The sequence below is a fragment of the Poecilia formosa genome, unplaced genomic scaffold (genome assembly GCF_000485575.1).
Source record: "Poecilia formosa unplaced genomic scaffold, Poecilia_formosa-5.1.2 Scaffold149, whole genome shotgun sequence".
Lineage (NCBI taxonomy): Eukaryota > Metazoa > Chordata > Actinopteri > Cyprinodontiformes > Poeciliidae > Poecilia > Poecilia formosa.
The window spans coordinates 91,862-110,627 of record NW_006800088.1 but is presented as its reverse complement, the minus strand read 5'-3'; the positions used below and the strand labels follow the sequence as shown (position 1 = coordinate 110,627).

Here is an 18,766-nt window from a genome sequence, read left to right as displayed (position 1 = left end):
TTTATAGAACTACACAACACTTTAAATCAGTTCAATTAACTTTATTTAGACAGTGCTTATTCACAACAAAAGTCATCTGTACAAAAAACAAACAAGTGCAATTCAAATCCTGCTGGATCTGTTAATCATTTTCACTCTAACACAGTGATGTGATAACCTAATACGTTTGAACGTTGAAGTAAGCAAGATGTGTATAATGTTTAGAAAATATTGAACATCAAAAATTAATAAATAAAACTGCATATTGAAGGTAAAATTGTCAAGAATCTGAGGGAAAAAAAACTTGATGGGTTTGGTTGTTAAATGAAGTTATTTACCTTTTTCTTCAAATAAAAAATTTGGCCGTTTTATAGATTTTATTGGAGGTGGTCCACAGGTTGATGGAGATGAGTGGGAATTTGTCGCAAAACAAAACAAAACAGAAGGAAAAGCAAAAAACTGGGCTTCACTTTTATCAAATATACAACTACTGGCCCAAACATGTCACAATCAAATTTGTACATCTGACCATGTTTAGCTTTGGTCATCACATACCATAAGAGAGTTTAAAAAGACTTTATCAAAGGGTCGCATTAATCTGTAATCTTGTATGGATGGGGAGAAAGAAAACGCACCATTTATCATCTTGTCTGGGAATAAATTTCTAACTTTATGCTCAGATTGTATTCGGTTCTCCTTGAACCACTATAAAAACGTGAGCAAGTTATTTGGCTAGGCAGTGTGTGTCACCAAATATAAGACACTGTAACGGCCTAGTAAAATGATTTGATGAGTTAGTTTCCATCCGTTATTTCAGGATTTACCTGAAATAATTTGGTGTTTTACTCATTGGGAAATATTTTGTACTTTGCTGTATGTGCTTGTCAGTAAAACCTCTGAACTCTTCTGACTATTTGAGGAGAAAATCAAGCCGGCGTTATGAGAAGTAAACTTTTATGAGAGGAACTTTTAACGCTCACACTTTTAGCTGGAATTGTACAATAGAAGTGCTACATGATTCCAAATTTAGCTGCTTTTCTAATAAGGCATGAGTGTACGTCAAAAAAAATGTTAACGCACGTCTTATAAATTATCAACGTAAATCCACATGCCAAGAGATTGAAGAGATGTCAACAAGAAATGGATAATACTTGTTTAAGTAGCAGACAAATAAACATAAATACGATATATGAAATGTTTACAAACTCCACTTTGACTCCGCCCACAGCCGATCTGAGGCCTGCACCATGAAGCAGGATTAGTGGCGTTGTAAAGTAAGCCGGTTCTTCTTATCTGGGTTTATCACCATGGTAACTAATTCTGGAAATGCTAGATCGGGTTACTAGATTAGAGATCAACACATCTTAAAGCGACGACTTTGCTAGTTCCTGATGACTTTTCAAGTGTCAGGACTTACCTTTAGTTAAGGTTCTTTAATTAATTCTCAAAATATTTCTGAAAAAATGAGTGTATGGAGACAGAATGCACCATGACAGTGTCATACTGTTAATAACTTTTAAAAATTATATAAATTTAGAAAAAAATCATGTAAGCTAAAACACTTTAGAGCCAGGTTATTCCTAACAAGTATCTTTGACCTAACTTATGTTTACTGGTAAAATGTTTGACATCTGGAAATTACGAAACAGAATAAAACGTTTCTCCACGATTGTGACTGGTTCACTACTTCCAGCTAACATCGGTTTTGTGCTGACTTGACAAAATAAAAGCCAGCTTCCTAATGGGCTGTAATCTGTCGGACGCTATGATGTTTGGATTTGGTTCAGCCAGACAAATTTAAAGTTTCTTTATCGAAGCTGCTTCACGGCACAAGACTCGGCTCCGCCTTCTTCTCTGTCAGAACTCCTTGATTGTCATCATCAAAGTACTGATTTGTTATCAGAGGTTTTTGTTATTGCTTTCACAGTGACCACAGTGTTCACCCTCTCACGTATCAGTAAAGCTGCAGTTGGTTCATAAAATTCTGTTTAAATGTTTGCTACTCTAAAAGAGTCTCACTCAGTTTGCAGCTGCAGGAGCAGAGCCGGCTGGCTGACTGTTGCATCACGTTGAAGACTGGTTGACATCATCGCCGTCACTTTCTCTACCTCCGCATGCCTTTGGCACCTTCACAAACCTCTCTGACCTCTGCACCTGAGAGATTGGCGTTTCTATGGCAACTCTCCCAACATCATTAAGAGGTGATGCAAACAACTTGCCTTCAGCAAATCCATCATCATCCTTATCATCACCAGATTAGTGCAGAAAACAAGCACACGTGTGCTTTAGATGTTTGCTTTTGTATAAATCTGTGTGTGTGTGTGTGTTTGCTACCTGTGTCTGATGGGTTGCATATTTGGATTCATATGATTTATATCACTGTCTGATGTGTGTGTGTCTGAAGAACTTTATGCTATGCGGTCATGTGTTATGGTGTGTGTCTGGTGTGCTGGTGTGTGCAGTGTTTTCTGTGTGTCAGTGTTCGTTGGGCATGTGTCGGATGGTGTGGAAGATCCAGTCCATCTTGGTGCTCCATCCCCCGTGATGAGCATCGTTCATCTGTTTTGTGAAGTACTCCAGCGCCTCCTGCTGGCTCTTTTCTGGGAGAAAGAAAACACAGTGCATATATTTTTTTTTTGTAAAAGTTGTTTTGTTTTTACACTTATCTGTTCAGTTCTCTGTTTATATCATTAGTCATTAGATCAGAAAATCTGACCTAATGACCTTCAACAAGGTCCTTGTCAAAGTTACTCAAAACGTAGCCCAAGCACGCCTTAGGATTCCTTCATTAGTCTGAGTCCTGGAAGACATTTCTTCTATTCTAGTACCAACTTCAACACAACTCTAGCTGGTGTGGGAGGTCATCCTGATTGGTCTAAAAATCTACTTTCCACAAATTCATCATCAACCCACCACCTGGACCAGCTCCAATAGTTTGTCCCTGATCTGTCAATCTCAGGAAATTTGAGGCGGCCTGGTTCTCAGTCCAAGTTGTCCCTGTACATGCCGGGTTATTCAGGTTGCTTTGGTCACCAGCTGAGTCCAGAAATGAACCATTCAAGATTTTTCCAAATGCCACATTTGCATATTTTGTAACACTTGTGTTCGACCTTCATTTTTTCTACTTTCCTCTTCTGATACGCTCACTTTTAACCTCTGTTTCTCTCATTACTCTTCCTGTCTTCTCTTTTCACAAATCTATCCTCCATTTTTACCTAATGCGAGGGTCTTCCTAAGGTAGGCGATGTCATCAAAACTCTGCAGTTCAGGCATGCCGCAGCCCAGCATGAGAGAGAAGAGGTTGATGAAGAGGCTGGCGTGCTGCCGGATGGCCAGGTAAGCTTTGTAGCACATCTCCTGGAACCTGCACCACAGACGGGTAAACACGGATGAGACGGGCTCTGAGACAGACAGCAGAAGCAGCTGCAGACAGATGAGGACCGGACGAGACCTCTCAAACTCCTTTGTCTTCGTCGATTCCTGAATGCCTTTACTGATGACGATGAGAAAGTCCTGAGTCAGGACGAAAGGTACACGCTCCCTTTTGTAGCCAAACTTCTTCTTCTTGTGATCTAGGAAGTGACCGAAGTCGATGTGGAACAGCTGAAGGGAGAGGAGTAAGAGTCAGCGTGGTGAGCTATGGGAGGACGAAGTGAAGAGGAGGAAGAAGAGGTTCACCTGTCCGTTCTCCTTCACCATGATGTTGGAGTTGTGTCGGTCTCCAATTCCCAGGATGAATGTGGCAACGCAATAGCCTGCACAGGATCTGGTGAACAGGTCGATGGCCCGATCGTACCTACGAGACAGGTAAAACAAGTGAGTCGAAAGGATTGATACACATATGGAGAACTAACAAACAGTTGGAAAGAGTTCATCCAGAACAGCCAGATGGAGCAGGTCACAGACGCATACAGTTCAAAGGACAGATCTACAATCAGATGGAGGAGTACTGACGCCTCTCCGTGGTTCTTGTCTTTGATCCAGTGGTGAAGAGTGTTGGAGTTGAACTGCAGCGCCCCCTTCAGGCCTCCTTTGCACTGAATCTGCATGATGGTATAGCTGTTCTTCACCACCTCAATGAGACCCACACGGTCACCGATGGACAGGCAGCCGTACGGCAGCATTCTGCAACACGCAAAACACTTCAGGTTCGGTCATGCACGTCACTGATGTCATTTCCTCCGATGATGCCATCGGCTCTCACCGCAGGTCCAGGCCTTGGTTCTGCCAGATGTTCTCCATGATCTTAATGATCTGCAGTGTCAGCATGTCTTGACGCAGATCTGCAATGCAAAAAGAACAGGCTACGTTACCGGAAATGTCCCAACGGCTCCACTTTCAGCTCATGTGGCAGTGAAACCGATGCTGAGAGCAGCAATGAGGTAGTTACCATCGCCGTTCTTGAAGATGATCTCATTGTTGGTGAAAAGTAGCTCGGACATTATGTCGGGATTCTCCCAGTTTAGCCATAGGGGGCGCTTCGCCGAGGACATGATCCTGCACTCCTCCAGCCTGCAAGTGTAACAATTTGTCTTACATTTGTCTATTTGGTTGGTTGGACAATGGAAGGGTTTGGGGTTCTCTTTGCATTTTGTGGCTTGGGTAGTTGGTAGATTGATTAGTTTGTTACCTGAGGTTTCCCAGCTGGTGAACTGGGTTTAGTGGAGAGACAAATCCTTGCAGAGACTCCATGTAGTCTGGACGTGACATGTGTTCAACCAAGAACTTCATCTGAGTCTTCCCAGCAATAAAAGCACAGTGACACGTCAACAGCCAGGCACAGGAACTAAACAAAAGAACACGCTGGTTTTTGTTTTCATACCTTCTGAGTCTCGTCCTTCTTCTCCTGCTTCAGTGTGTCCGTCAGATTCACCAGTTTATCCATGGCCTCCACCTGCAAACATGTTTCATTTCTGAATCACCAAACTCTATTTGTAAATCCTGTATCAAAGCAGCACATTTAACCAGATCCAGTACAACACAAGAGGATGAGGGTCTGTAAAACTGTCTCTGCCCATATCTTAAGTTCACTGTATCCTTCAAAGTGAAATCCATCATTGATTTCAATGATGCCACCAAAGGGGGAAATTATCATCCTTACAAATTTGCAGGACCCCTCCCATCCCCACTGGAGAGATTTACACACATTTTTGTTTTTTATCATTACAACTTTTGGACAGGAGAAATCCTGAACATTTCAAGCTCATAAATCCTTGCCTTTAACACACAATGGCCTCCACTGAGCTCTGCTTCGTGCTTCCTGTGTTTCAGCGATTGCAGCTTAATTTATGAAAGCTAACGTGTGTGGGACATGGGAGCCTTCATTCATTATTTATGAACAACAAGAGGTTGTTTAAGGAAGGGGTTCCTTTTGAGACTTTAGACAAAAGTGTTATAACTCCTGAAATTCTACTATGACCTGCTGTTTTTCTGAACCACCCAAACATTATCAGCATCTTCCATCTGGCTACAGCTTTGGGGACTTTCTGGATGTGAACCTTTTAATTCCCAAAATACTAGTGAACCCAACTCTGGTAACCAGGTACTACCCTGGTAATTGAAAGCCAATTCACACGAACACAAATGTGGCCAGTCAGGATGTTTGAGAGCTAACTTGTGTCTGAATGCTCACCTGTCTGTTCAAGTGTTTCAGGTACATGCCGCAGGCTCTGCAGAAAGCCTCCAGCAGAAGACCAAACCTTCTGGAAACGGTCTTATTGTGCATTTCTGATCTGTGAAAAGACTCCTTGTCAAATCAAATGCTCGTCAAACTGAATGCAAAGGCAGCTAGCTCATATGTTTATTACACTTCTGCACAGGTTAGCAAGAGGAGATTTACACTGACTTCAGATGCCAGAAGAAGAAGTGTCCTATCCTCTGATTGGTCAGAGCTTTCTTGATGAGGAATCGAGCCAGAGGATTGTCCAAGTACATCTCGTATTTTAACACCTGCGGACCCAGGGACCAGGTTTGCATTTGCATTTTGAATAAAGAGCGCGACCGAAGTGAGAGTTTCAGCTCACCTGAACGAGCTGCAGCAGATACTGTGACAACTTGTCATCCGTCAAGCCCTGCACCAGACAGCGCAGCGCAAACTCTCGGACTATCGGATCGGGAAAGTTACAGTCCAGCAGCTCCAGAGCGGACTCTGGCTCCATCAGAGGCCATTCCTTCAGTAAACAGTACATCTGAGGAAGACGAGGAGATATGTTGGGCTTTAGTTAAAACAAATGGTTTGGGGGAATTATGCCTTTTTCATGTTTGAGAAAGGACGTGTGAATATTTATGATGATCTCCTTTCATTTTCCCATCAACACTGACCAGCTTCTCTCTCTGCTGAAGAAACGTATCATCATTGCATAATGATGCCGCCACCATGTTTCATTTTGGAAATTTGTTCACGTTGTGCGGATGAGTAATTTCTGCCTCACATTTAGGACAAAAGTTTCAATTTTGGTCTCATTCAGCCATGGCTCTCTTCTTGCCACTCTTCCAGACTTGGCCAGAGTTTTGGACCACACAACTAATTGTTCTATCTGGAGCTAATCCAGAGTTAGCGTGGGCATAAAACCATCACATAAAACTCAATTAAATACTAAGTTGTGGTTGTAACATAAAAGGATGTGAACCATTTTGGCATGTTCTGTAAAACCTTAAAATCATTTTACAGCACAATCAAATAACTATGTTACCTTCATCTCTTATAAATATGATGTCTATATCAAACATGACTACAAAGAAATTTGACTCTGTAATTTAACACCTTAAAATTGGGTCTCCGTCTCTTTAAGAAAGTCCTGCTCCTTCTGAAACTCTGCCTTCAGGAAGTCATCACAACAGCTCTTCCCCACCAATGCTTTGACATTTTTACCAGCATTGAAGTGGCTCGTATAACGAGCTCAGCTGATGCACAGTTCCGCCAGGTGTTTGCTAATTGCTGCTGGCTAGTCTGAAGGAGCTGATGAGTTGGGGAGGAACCTCGGACACTGCAGCTCTGAGGAGGAGCTTCGTCTGAAAGACGGCGCTCAGGCCAGTCAGGCATTTAACACAGCTGAATGGTTGCCAGGGGAGATAAAAGGATTTCTCAAACGTGCATGAAAGAATCGCGGCAACACTCCAGGTATGTTTTTGATGAGAGAATGTAAAGCTCAAAAGCTTGATTTAACATAATACTGCCCCTTTACTACCTAAGTGAAATCTCCAACACTTAGGTGCTGCTAAAAAGGGATGAGGGTATCAATTACATTTGCTTGCATAACAAGTGAGTCAGTAGTACAAATTGTACTTCTATGATTGCTTTTATTGCACCTTTCAATTTATGGCTACTCTACCCCCCTTGAGCTGCTTCACTGAAAAGAAAAATAATTAACGCTGACTCAGATTTCAAACCGGAACGAAAACAAAAGTCCAACACTGAGTATAAATCTTGTTATTTATGTCTGCTCTTTTCTCAAACCACTGAGTTATTCAGTCACAGGAAGGGCATTGATGGCTTCGTTTCCACTTGGCTGCTGTGACCGAGTGGAAGCTGGCCATGTGCCTCGAGTCAGAGCTGTGTTTGGCTGAGCAGCTGCAGCACGACTCCTGACTCCTCTCTCAAATTGCGCTCGCTTTTGTTAAGTAATTGAACACATCGCAGTCCGGATGTGGAGGAAACTCCCGGATCGCGACAATGAGTTTATACCTGCGACACTTCGTCTCTGGAGTTCCATTTGACTGACAGAAGCAGCTTAGGCAGAGACTCTGGGATGTTTAAACAATAATGTCTGTAGAGAGACAGACAGAGGCAGGGAGACATGGGCAGGTAGAGACAGACAATACAGTAATCAGAGCAGGAAGCAGCAACAGGTATATCACACGTACATATACATAAAGCAGTAAACCAGAAAAAAAAGCTGCAATGAAATAAGGAAAAACAGATGAATTTCTGCTACTTTTTTTATGTAAAGTATTAGAACAAGTGATGATATCTGACAACTATAATGAATCTATAATGTTATAACTTCTGCAAACATTTGTTGATATCATTAAAACGACAGCGGCATGAATAACATTTTCTTACACCCATTTTGTTTGTTTTGAAGACGGGGTTGGGAGGGAAACGTCATTCGGGTCAGAGATCCATTTTTCTCAGATTTTATTTTATTTTTTTACCTCAAAAGAGCCTGCACTTTTGTGAGCTTGACCCCAATCCGTCTAGATATCTCCCGTTCTGGAGAAATTTCAACACCTAAACACAGCTGGACTTCAGCTGGACAACTACTATCTGAATTTCTCCTTTGGTGCCATGCTGATACAACCACATAGACACATTACTGCTGTAAACTCTTTGTTTGGCATTACAGAGCAAAGCATAGACTTTTCACAGTTTAGAAACATAGATTATTCTTGCATTAGTTGCAGGGTTTTTTTTTGTTTTAACATAAATGAAATGCTGCTTCACCCTGGACCAACAATGAAAAGACACATCCAGACTGTTCAAGCCCAGCAGCAAAGCTTGGTGATGGTATGAGATGTTATTAATGGTCTTCTTGGCAAAACTCAGTTGAACCATTTCAGCATCAAAGCAGAATTTTATATATTGCAACATATGTTGCTTTAAAAATAACAAATCTTTCCTACAAAATCCGAGGTTAAAATCAGAATGGAACGTAAAAGAAGGGACACAAATAGTGATGATGGTGACAGTCCTTAAAGTACATTTCTATTATCTCAGCCATCTTACCTGCATCTAGACATAAAACTCCCACCTGTGTCTCCAGAGGAAGTCTTTCTCCTGCTCTGAAAGCTCATACAGAGGATCTCTGGAGCAAAGAGAGCGAAGCTGCTCTGCATCGGCGGCTGAAACGCTGCTGTCGCAGGCCAGACGGCTACTCTGAGACGAGAGGATGGAAACAATCAGGTTTACATGAAGGAGAAAAACACAGAGAGCACCGGACGTTTGGCAGCATGATCTAATAAATCACAGATCAAATTTCATACAAACTCTCTAAGTTCTGTCCACACAGGTCGGTCTGTGAGTTACCAGTCCGTGGCAGTAGTTGTAGCCCAGCTCTCTGCTGATGGTCCAGTTTGCATGTTCTTCAATCTGCTGCTCATCAGGAAACACGACTGTCTGGTTGAATCGTGAGAACTCCAGCTCCACACAAGGGGTCTCCTGCAGATCACAACACCCGAACCGTTGACCAAGTCACTGTTTAGACCAGGGGTCACCAACTCCAGTCCTCGAGGGCTACCATCCTGTAACTTTTAGATGCGTCTCTGATCAAATAAACTGCTTGTTTCCAGCCTATTGCAGAGAGGAATGAATGCTGGTGAGGGAATTCAGACATTTTGGAGCAGAGGTGAATCTAAGAGTTGCAGGATGGTAGCCCTCGAGGACTGGAGTTGGTGACCCCTGGTTTAGACACTGATTATTAACTGATCAGACAATCAGCTCAATGACCTGAAAGCCGACCAACACGGTTACCTTGTTGGGGTTTGAGCCGGCCACTCCGATGGGGTTCAGCAGGTCTTCAAGGCCGTGAGGGACGGGCCAGAGACTCAGAGCCACCTTCCCAGAGACGAGGATGTCCATGTAGTCAAACAGGCTGACGTTCCCCCAGGCCAGAGGGCAGTGCTCCTACAAGAGGAGACGGAGAGAGGAAGGTCAGTCAGATCAATGACTAAATAAGTAGTTAGCCTCTCACCATGAGCTCCTACCTCCTTGGCTCCTTTCCTTCCCTTCACAGAGCAGATGGACAGGCAAAGTCTTGCCGAGCGAGGAAGGTCGGCCAGGTAAATGTCGTAGGTCAGCCACTCGTTCCACCTGGACACAGGTGCGCAGAGTCAGATGGCTAATAGCAGGTGTTCAGAGTGTGTTTTTCAGCGTTTGCTGGAGCATGATGGGGTGTGTTACCTGGGGTTGGAGCAGGGAACCCTCTGGGTGTTTACGTTTTCACACAGCGGCTCTCCTCCGTGATAGATACCCGTCCTCACGTAGATCTACGCACAGACAAACACACAGGTCAGGTGAGAACAACCTCCAAATGTCAGAAACACACAGTGGTTTTATATGTATATATATATACACCCCTATGTTCAGTGTAATAATGGCAGTGTCTTCACAGTTTAACCTCTACGGAGACACTGCTCACTGTAACACACAGACTCACAACTACTGCTAGGAGACAAGAAGGCGCAGAATCACAACACTGAGCTTCACATGTTCAAAGTACCTTGACTGTGAGTGATCACATGTGACGAGAACATGAGAGGAAAGACACAAAGACAACCTGAGGAGACAGAGGAAGGACACACAGCGGAGGACAGATTTAAAACTGAGGACAGGATTTGTTTTTTGTTTTTTTAGAGAGTGTGGACACAGAAAGGAAAGGTTCAAGGTGATTCACAAAGATTTAGATGATATCTGTGTGTTAATGGTCTAAATGGCAAAAATAATCCTGAACGAGTGCAACCCAGAGTCTGGATGTCCAGACTGCAATCAGAAGGAAGCTCTGTTACTTTAACTACACCACTGAGCAAATTGTGTCTCTTTGTTCTGGAATACTTTGTTAACATTCATTTATTCATGGACAGTTTAGAAAAAAATTTAACTTAATCTTTATTATTAAAAATAAAATAAACTAGAGGAAATACCAGCGTGTGCTTGTTCTGCAAAACCCTTATTCATCCACACATCCAGGGATGTCTGCCTGATATTTATGCAACAAATTTCTCTAAAAATAAGATAATTTTAAATTAATATCACAAACCTTTTGTTTTGAGCACATTTTTATGTACTGGGGGTAATTGACAGAAAATAAATAATTTCCTGCATGTTTTGTGCCAACTACTAAGAAGGAACTTGACTTCTAGCATTGGGAAGGCTCAACCAGTCATCCCAAAACTGAAACCAAAGATTAGTTGGTTTTACTTTATTACTTTGATTTGTTTCACTGTCTTTTGACAGTATTTTTCTGTTGCTGTGCATTAAGAGCATCCACATCCCTTATAGATGTATAAATATTATCCAAAACATAAGAAAAGCTTTTATCTCCCAGTTTTAAGGCGTGCATTGATCCCGTTAGAAGCTGAAAGTGGCAGAGAGGACATTTTTCTCTCTCTCTTTGATCACCTGCTGTCTTTGGGTCGAAGACAAGTGAGAGTCTATTACTTGCATCTGTTTCCCGAATTTGTGTTCGCTTGTATTTAGCGTGATCTGCTTTACTGCAGATCTGCAGACATAAATCAGGCATATACTGTGGCACTGATTTATGATTTTCTGGCAGTGGGTTTACACTGAGGAGAACGTATGATGATGAGATGAAAATAGGTTGAAAGGATGCTGAGGACAGACAGACAAAGAACAGTGAAAAAAACAAATGAAACAAATCTTACTAATGCCCCACATTTTGACACACACACACAGAGAGAAAGGAGGATAACAACAGACAAACAGAGAACAAGGAAATGGTGTTGACTCAAACTTTGTTCATGTTCTAAATGTTGACTTTGATTTCTAAAAATAGACTTTGAGCGTAGAAGGAAAGAAGAAGACGGGTGGAGAGGATAGGTTAATGGACACCGGTCAGTGGATGGGCACCTTGTCAATGTCCCGGATGTTGACGTTGACGTAGGTGGCGCAGAGCAGTCGCACCCTGAGCAGAGTGTTAAAGGCCCAGAGGGAGCGAGGAGGAGATCCATCACCTCCTCCTGGACAGGGAGACGGCTGGGGCGTCCTCCGACTAAAACACGCACACCGCGTCAACCTCACACCTGCAGCACACCTGCATCTGTTCCCGTTACGTATTACAAATAACACCTACCTGTAGGAAGGAGTGACGAAACCCGAGGCTGGAAGCTGAGAATAGAGGCTGTCTTTGGACACGAGCATTAGGTGAGGAAGACGTCCGACGATGATGCAAGAGCGGATGTACTGCAGACATCGAGGGAGGACAGGTAAAAATCGGGACAACCACAGAAAAACGGTCACGAAAATGTTGAACTGATTACCTTATACTGACTGAGGGGGAAATTTTCCAACAGGTACTCGTCACAGCCGCACACCTGAGGGACACACAGAGAGACAGACACCTGTAAGTCGCACAGACTCGGTCGACAGAGAGACAAATTGGACGAAGAGACGCAAAACAGGTGAGACAGTCGGAGATGTGAGACAGAAATGTCTAGAGGTTAATAAATGGGCGGGTCAGACAACCAGGTGTACCTTCAGGATGTACTAGTCCTGGTTCTCCTGGACCCTGACTGACAGGTGGATGGAGAGTCAGACAGGTGTGCTGGTAGGCAGGGGGATGAACAGACATGTGGGCAGGTAGAATGACAGACAGCTGACGAGAGACAGGCGGGACGGGCCGGTGTACCTTAAGGATGTACTGGCCCTGGTACTCCTGCACGCAGAGGCGGAGCTGCTGAGGGGACAGGTGCATTGATCGGCTCTTCTTCCTGATGGACTCGGCGATTAGCTGCTCGGGTAAACTGTCGTGGCTAACCTGGACAAAAAAAACGTAACATGGAAGGTCATAAAACGATCTGGTTGAATTCTCTTCTTTCTAAACGTCTGGTTAAAGATGCACTAAAACAAACTGTGATGAAGTCAAGATGCTCAGATGTTACAGAGCAGGTATGATATCAGAGCATCCAAATCCTACCAAGCAAATGTTTATTATTGTGAACATTTCCTGCACCGATTGGCCCAGAATTTGAACTGACAATTGTTTGGACCACATTACTTCCCTGTTTCACCACTTCACCACCACGGTGGAGTCTAGGAGGAAGTGAGATGGCATCAAATTACCCAGCTTCCTCTGAGACATCAAGCATTTATTTTTTATTTAAAATAAGCCTTTAAGCTGTCTTGACTGAATTATACATTACTTAAATTCCAGCAAACCATTGCATAATTTCAGAAACTAAAAAAAAAAAAAAAAAGAAAAAAAACTTGACTATGAGAATTTATGCAGTAGTTTTACAATCTTTGTTTTTGGTAAATCTTTAAAATGATACCAGATTTAGCTGATAAATATTTATTTAAAATAAACTGTAGAAGGTCCATCAGCATTCAGAACATCATTTTATTTTATGTAATGAGCAGTCACAATGTCTTTATATTAGACATCACTCTGCATCTGTGAGAGCAATAATTGTAAACCACGATGTTATTAAAATGTCAGATTTAAACGCTAGTTAGCATCTAGCATGATCAGAGATTAGCATGGCTAGCAAAGAGATTATCACTAAAACTGAGGTGGCATTCCAGGAGAATAAAGATGTTTAACTATGTGATTTACAATAAGCTGTCAACATTTCCATAACACAGAGGTTTAAAGCTCAAAAATGTAAAAAAAAAAAAAGAAAATGTTTGCCTTAATACACTTAACCTTCCTGTTATCTCTTGTCAGTCTGGCTCTATCTGTGAACCACAGACGTGTTGAGACATGTGATGCATTTTCCATTTAAAAAAAAAAAAAAAAAAAACTATTAAGTTTGACTCTTCTTCACTTAGAAACAGCTTAACTCCAGATTGTTGGTGCAAAGTTTTAGTGCTCACTTTTGGTGCGTTCACCAATCAGAATTTTCAGCTTGCCATAGTCGACAATTATTTTTAACAACTGATCTGTTGGTGCATTTCTAGAAAAAAAATCAAAACAACAAAACTGTTTCACACAAGAAATGAATACATAATTCACCAGATGTACCTTTAAAGTGTATTTCTGCTTGGAGTTTGATGGAGACATAATCACCCAGATGGTCACTATGAGCCGTCCTGCAAAATGACATCAACACGTCACTCAGTTCAGATCAGAGAGACGGTAGCAGAGAGTTACGGAGAAACAAACATGGGTGCAAAAATCAGTTCAAAGGGAAGTGAGACAGCAACAGAACCCAGGTCAAGGCTCCAATTGGATCCAAAACCCAGCAGAAGAAGCGGTTCAGCACCTTTGTCCAGCTTGCTATAGATATGTTGCGGCAGATGAGGACTGGACTCCACGTTGGGGGGGTAAACATAGAGCGCCTGGGTGTGTGCTCCACCCCCCTCTCTCTCCTCCATGGCCTCTCTGCACACGCTCAGTATGGAGCGGCGGAAGTCCTGAACCTCTGGGTCCTTCATCATCTCAAACTCACACACCGGCATCCCAATGGCGAAGCCTGAACGTGACACAGAGTGTCAGTTTGGAGGTCGAGCGATGATGTCACAGAGAAAGGAGGGGCCGGTCCTACCGATCTCTCGGTTTAGGATCTTCTCCTCTCGGTTCCCCAGCGGTTCGATGACCTTCAGGATGGGGTGAAACAGTCGCAGGTCGCACAACCTCCGCGTCTCATCGTAAAACTCCTCCCTCTCAGCCTCCTGGGTCACGCCCACAAAGATGTAGCAGGACTCCTCCTAACCAATTAGAGAGCAGAAGCGAGAGCGTTAATCCGTCACGGGTGAAGTGGAGGGTGTGCAGAGAGAGAAGAAGATGGCGTACCTGCAGCAGGTGGTAGAGAGGATACTTCCTGGCCTCGATGAAGAGCTGCTGCTTTATGCTGATGAGAGGAGTTTCTCTGAGACACTCCAGGCTCACCATCATCCCTGGTGAGCAAATACAAAGATTAACCACAAGCAAGCAAAGCAAAACCAAAAGAACAAAAGCAAAAATGGATAAAATCAAAAAAAAAAAAAAAAGAGAGGAACACAATGCAAATAGTGCAGTAAGACTACAGTGGCTACAGGAAACAGACACTGAAAAAACACAAAACTACAGATCAGATTCAAATATACAATTAGATGATTCAAGTTTATTTTCATGTTTGAGGCACAAAAATGTGTCACACAAAAATGTGTGACACATTGTTTTTACAAAAATGTGTAAAAACAATATAAACTTAATGTTAAACAGAATATCACCATTGGGGAGGCAGCAGTCCACCAGGATCCGTGGGGGCATCAGATGGAGCCCCCATAGCTCCCCGGACGACGGCCTGGGCACCATGGTAACCACCAATCACCAGCTGCCACACCTCAGCACTGGGCTACCTGGACAGACGGGCACAGACAGATGTGTACTGTGGTTTTACTTCAGAGTTTTATGGTGTGACATTAAACACACTTAGATAAAAGCTCATTCAGAAACAGCAAAATGTGCTTCAACCTGTTTTCATTTGTTAAAAAAAGACAAAAAGGAAAATCCCTGCATTATTTTCTTTCCAATTTGAAAGATTTTGCGTCTCTGTGACGCAAAATCTCAGTGAAATATGCTGAAGCTTGTTTCCAACATGACACAGTGTGTAAAAGGAAGAGCAAAAATGTGTTTTTAAGGCTCTGTTTCCACTCAGGAAAATGAGTAATCCATCCACCCAGTCAGGATTCTCCATCCAGAGAAGTATAGCAAAAAACAAAAAGTGCATATTTCACAATAAAACCACAAATTAACAACAGAAACACAGTTTACTGTCAGAAAGTGAATACGTAAAAAAAGCCTAGTTCTAGAAGACATGCAACCATTAAGAGATCAAATAAAAAAATAACACATGATCTCACTTAATCTGTATGACTTTAGGGAAACTACACTCTTTTTCACCTGCCTGCAGTTCAGATCTTTCTTCGACAGGATTTCATTGATTTGGGTAAATTCGACTTGAATCATGTGTACAGGACTTTAAACACTGCGGATTCATTCCCCACAGCTGATAAAGAGGATCATTAGTAAACCGTCAAAACCAGGTCAGACTTCCTGCTTGGTTTGTGAGAAACCGCTCAACGTTGCACAAGTTTATTACTCAACTTCCCTTTGCTATTTGCTCTGAGTTTGGTGTGTTTTAAATATGACTGTCAACGATAGAGAAAGTGGACCTTTCAATCCACAATGAAAAACATTCAAATAAAGGGGAAAAAATATTAAACACTATACAATAAAGTATAAATGATTTTTTTTCATCTTTAGGCGCATGGTTAGGTTCTGTTTTCTGAAACAAACATAGTCAATCTGTTTTTGCTGGTTGTTTTTGTTGACCCTTTCTGGTGTTTTTGCTTTGTTTATTCCTCGTGTTTTTAACATTTTTTAAAAATTTCTCTTTTATTCTGCACTTGTCCTCGACATCCACCCCTCTCAAAACATATCAGCATGCCTTATTGTCTCAACTCTTTGTGTTTTTTTAGGATGAAGCCGTCAAACAAAGGAAGGAAGTAGGACACACGCACACACACACGCACTTAGACTAATACACACTCAGAAACACACACAGCGAAACAAAAGCAGCTGTATGTGTGTGTGTGTGTGTGTGTGTGTGTGTCTGTGTGTCTATGTGAGAGGAAGTCTGCTTCCTTCCTACACACTCTTCCTGTTGACCAGCTGATTTAAAAGAGAACAGGTCCTCACACAGAAGCCTTGTTTACAATTTGATATTTAAAACCAACAAGCAAGATGTCATCAACAACGCAAATAAAAACTGAGCTCTTTGTATGTTTATTTTTCTTTCCTGAAAAGACTTAAAGCAAAGCATGAATGGCAGAAAACACCATGAAATAGAAAAATGTTCAAATGAAACTGATTCCTATCACTTATATTTTGATGGAAAAGTGGTAAATAAAACTAAAGTTTCATATAAAATGACACTGTTTGAAACAACATCGAACATTAACCAGAATACCAGCTTAGAATGAGGTTGCAACTTTAAAAAATGTCATACAAAATGTTTTTTATATTAATCAATAATTCATATAAATAAATAAGGTTGGACAAATGACATTAATTGTAAACGTCTTTTTTTTTTTCTTTAGAAAAAGCTAAATACTTCAACAATAAAGCTAACCTACTGACGTAAGAAGAAACGTCACGTGACTATTAGACTACCTGCGGAATTTGTCGCCGCATGACTGACTGACAGTTTGGTGATGTCACGTGTTTGCTTACAGGTAAACAGCAAACAGGAAACACAGACGGAGAGAATAAACACCTAAATAAATACACTTTAAAAATGACGTCCCTGTCTCCCCCTACCACTTCTTCATCGTGACCTCAGACTGTGAGATGGTTACCATGACAACAGCAGCGCAGCATCCGCGAGGATGGAGACGGACTCACGGACGGCGGAGACATGACAGCCGGGCTGTCTTTGTTCTGCTCGCGCGTGTAAGCCTATCATTCACCTGAGCGCTCGTCCTCCGCTCCCATGGCGCGTGACTTCGCTCATAGCGTCGCCGTGTCCGCGTGTCGGTTCGCCAGCCTGCCCTCTGTCTTTGTCTCCACTTCTGTGAACTGTTGGACCCGCACAAAGAGATGCGCCGCCGGTGAGACACGCCGGGCGGGCGCGTTTCTGTTAGCCCGTCGCTTTACCTGCCAATCGCTCCGTCAAACGGTGTATCAGTCTGTCAGTCTGTCTGTCTGTCAGCGGCTCCGCTGGTTGACCAGCAGTAGCGGGAGGGAACCGGTTTCTCGCCGGCAGCCTCAGAACAATGTGTTTGAGGAGGAGGAGGGTGGGTGAAGGGTTGGGGGGTGGGGGGGCGGGGGGTGAGGTATGGGCTCATCCTGTCCTCTCCCTATCTTAAAGGGCCAGCAGCCCCTCAAAGATAGAAGAGCGCTCGCCGTGTTTAGATTAGGAGGAGCGATGTCTTACAACTAGAGCTTGATGTCTTAAAAAAAATATATAAATTATAATAATAAAAAATAATAAATAAGTACAATTTCCAAATCAGACCAGCGTTTCAATTTGTATTCAGTGTGAAATTATTCAGAGGAAGTTTTATCAGTTGACTGATTAGTCAGTCGGACATGTTCCTTTCCTGTTTTATTCCTAAATAAATCACAAAGTGTGTGTGTGGTTTTTTTTAAATAATCATATGTACATTAATTGTTAAACAATAAATTTTAAGTTTTACCAGAGGATTATACATAAACCAAACAAACAAAAAAGAAAACAAAGAAGTTGTTTTTCTTATTTATTTTTTTATTATTAGCTCCATTCTCCTTAAATCCAGCCAGCCATGCACAACTGTTTTATTGTTTCAATGAACATGCATCAAATCACCTTTGAATGAACAATGCCACATGTTCCTCTCTGTTCTGGTTCAAATCCTTAAGTTCCTATAAATAGTTCTTTTTTTATGAAAGGAGTAGCTTGTTTCAACTAAATATTAATAACCATTCATGTAGATAAAGAGTGACATGCTAACTAACGTAAATAAATAAATAAATATAAATATAAATAAAGAACTCATCTTGAGGCTCCTAAAGTTCTCCTGAAGAGTTCTGGAGAAAGTGAAGTGAACCAAACTTTAACTAGATGTCCAGGCTCTTTGTTTTCTTTTTAAAGCTGAGCAAGTTTATGTCAGATATTCGCCACAGCATCTTTCCAGTTGTCATGGCTACATGTCCTTTCCCAGTAGGAGAAACACACACAGATTGAATCTTAATCTGCGTTTTCCAGATTCGATTTGTTTGAGTTTCTGTATCGTGATCGGGGGCAGAGCTTTCTGGATTACAGATTACAGTGCCTCTTTTCTCTGTGCTCTGTCCTGATGATTCTGATGAGTGTCATATCCCAGCATGCAATGAGAGTGGTTATGTCACAGCTGTTGATGTCACAAAGCACCACAGGTCAAAACTACTTTTTGAAGACCGATACCATGTAAAATAATCTGTGAAAAATTGGCAAGTAAATGTGAAGATGTTTTCTTTTCTTCAAAAGAAAACTGCAGAACTAGATAAGTGTTGTTTAATGAGTTAGAATATTAAAATGTCTAATGTCTCACTTAAATATCAGAATTGCATAAGTTTTAAAAGCGACAATTTCGAAATACACTTAGTGT

At 42.0% G+C, this 18,766-nt stretch overlaps 1 protein-coding gene across 1 annotated transcript; it reads right to left on the bottom strand.

Annotated features, from left to right (window-relative positions):
* Positions 1–26: 26 nt before the first annotated feature.
* LOC103145912 (phosphatidylinositol 4,5-bisphosphate 3-kinase catalytic subunit alpha isoform-like) lies at positions 27–17,463 on the bottom strand. The gene is made up of 28 exons (XM_007563574.2): positions 17,108–17,463; positions 14,867–14,995; positions 14,448–14,551; positions 14,200–14,362; positions 13,918–14,127; positions 13,677–13,744; positions 12,342–12,470; positions 11,974–12,027; positions 11,787–11,896; positions 11,564–11,705; positions 9,878–9,963; positions 9,682–9,787; positions 9,449–9,601; positions 9,005–9,136; positions 8,730–8,854; positions 7,664–7,745; positions 6,003–6,167; positions 5,825–5,928; positions 5,612–5,711; positions 4,802–4,873; positions 4,610–4,716; positions 4,370–4,491; positions 4,184–4,262; positions 3,934–4,104; positions 3,658–3,775; positions 3,431–3,582; positions 3,195–3,343; positions 27–2,579 (listed from the first exon to the last, which is right to left on the bottom strand). The coding sequence occupies exons 2-28, from the start codon at positions 14,949–14,951 to the stop codon at positions 2,455–2,457; spliced, it is 3,213 nt and encodes a 1,070-aa protein (XP_007563636.1). The 5' UTR covers positions 14,952–14,995; positions 17,108–17,463; the 3' UTR covers positions 27–2,454.
* Between the last annotated feature and the right edge of the window lie 1,303 nt (positions 17,464–18,766).

Excerpts from the sequence above, each read along its gene's own strand:
- LOC103145912 (XM_007563574.2), bottom strand. The coding sequence starts at position 14,951 with ATGGTGCCCAGGCCGTCGTCCGGGGAGCTATGGGGGCTCCATCTGATG. Across the intron at positions 7,746-8,729 it reads GACTTCCTCTGGAGACACAG|ACATTATTGTTTAAACATCC; the intron begins GTGGGAGTTTTA and ends GTCTCTCTACAG. Across the intron at positions 4,874-5,611 it reads TGAAACACTTGAACAGACAG|GTGGAGGCCATGGATAAACT; the intron begins GTGAGCATTCAG and ends ACATGTTTGCAG.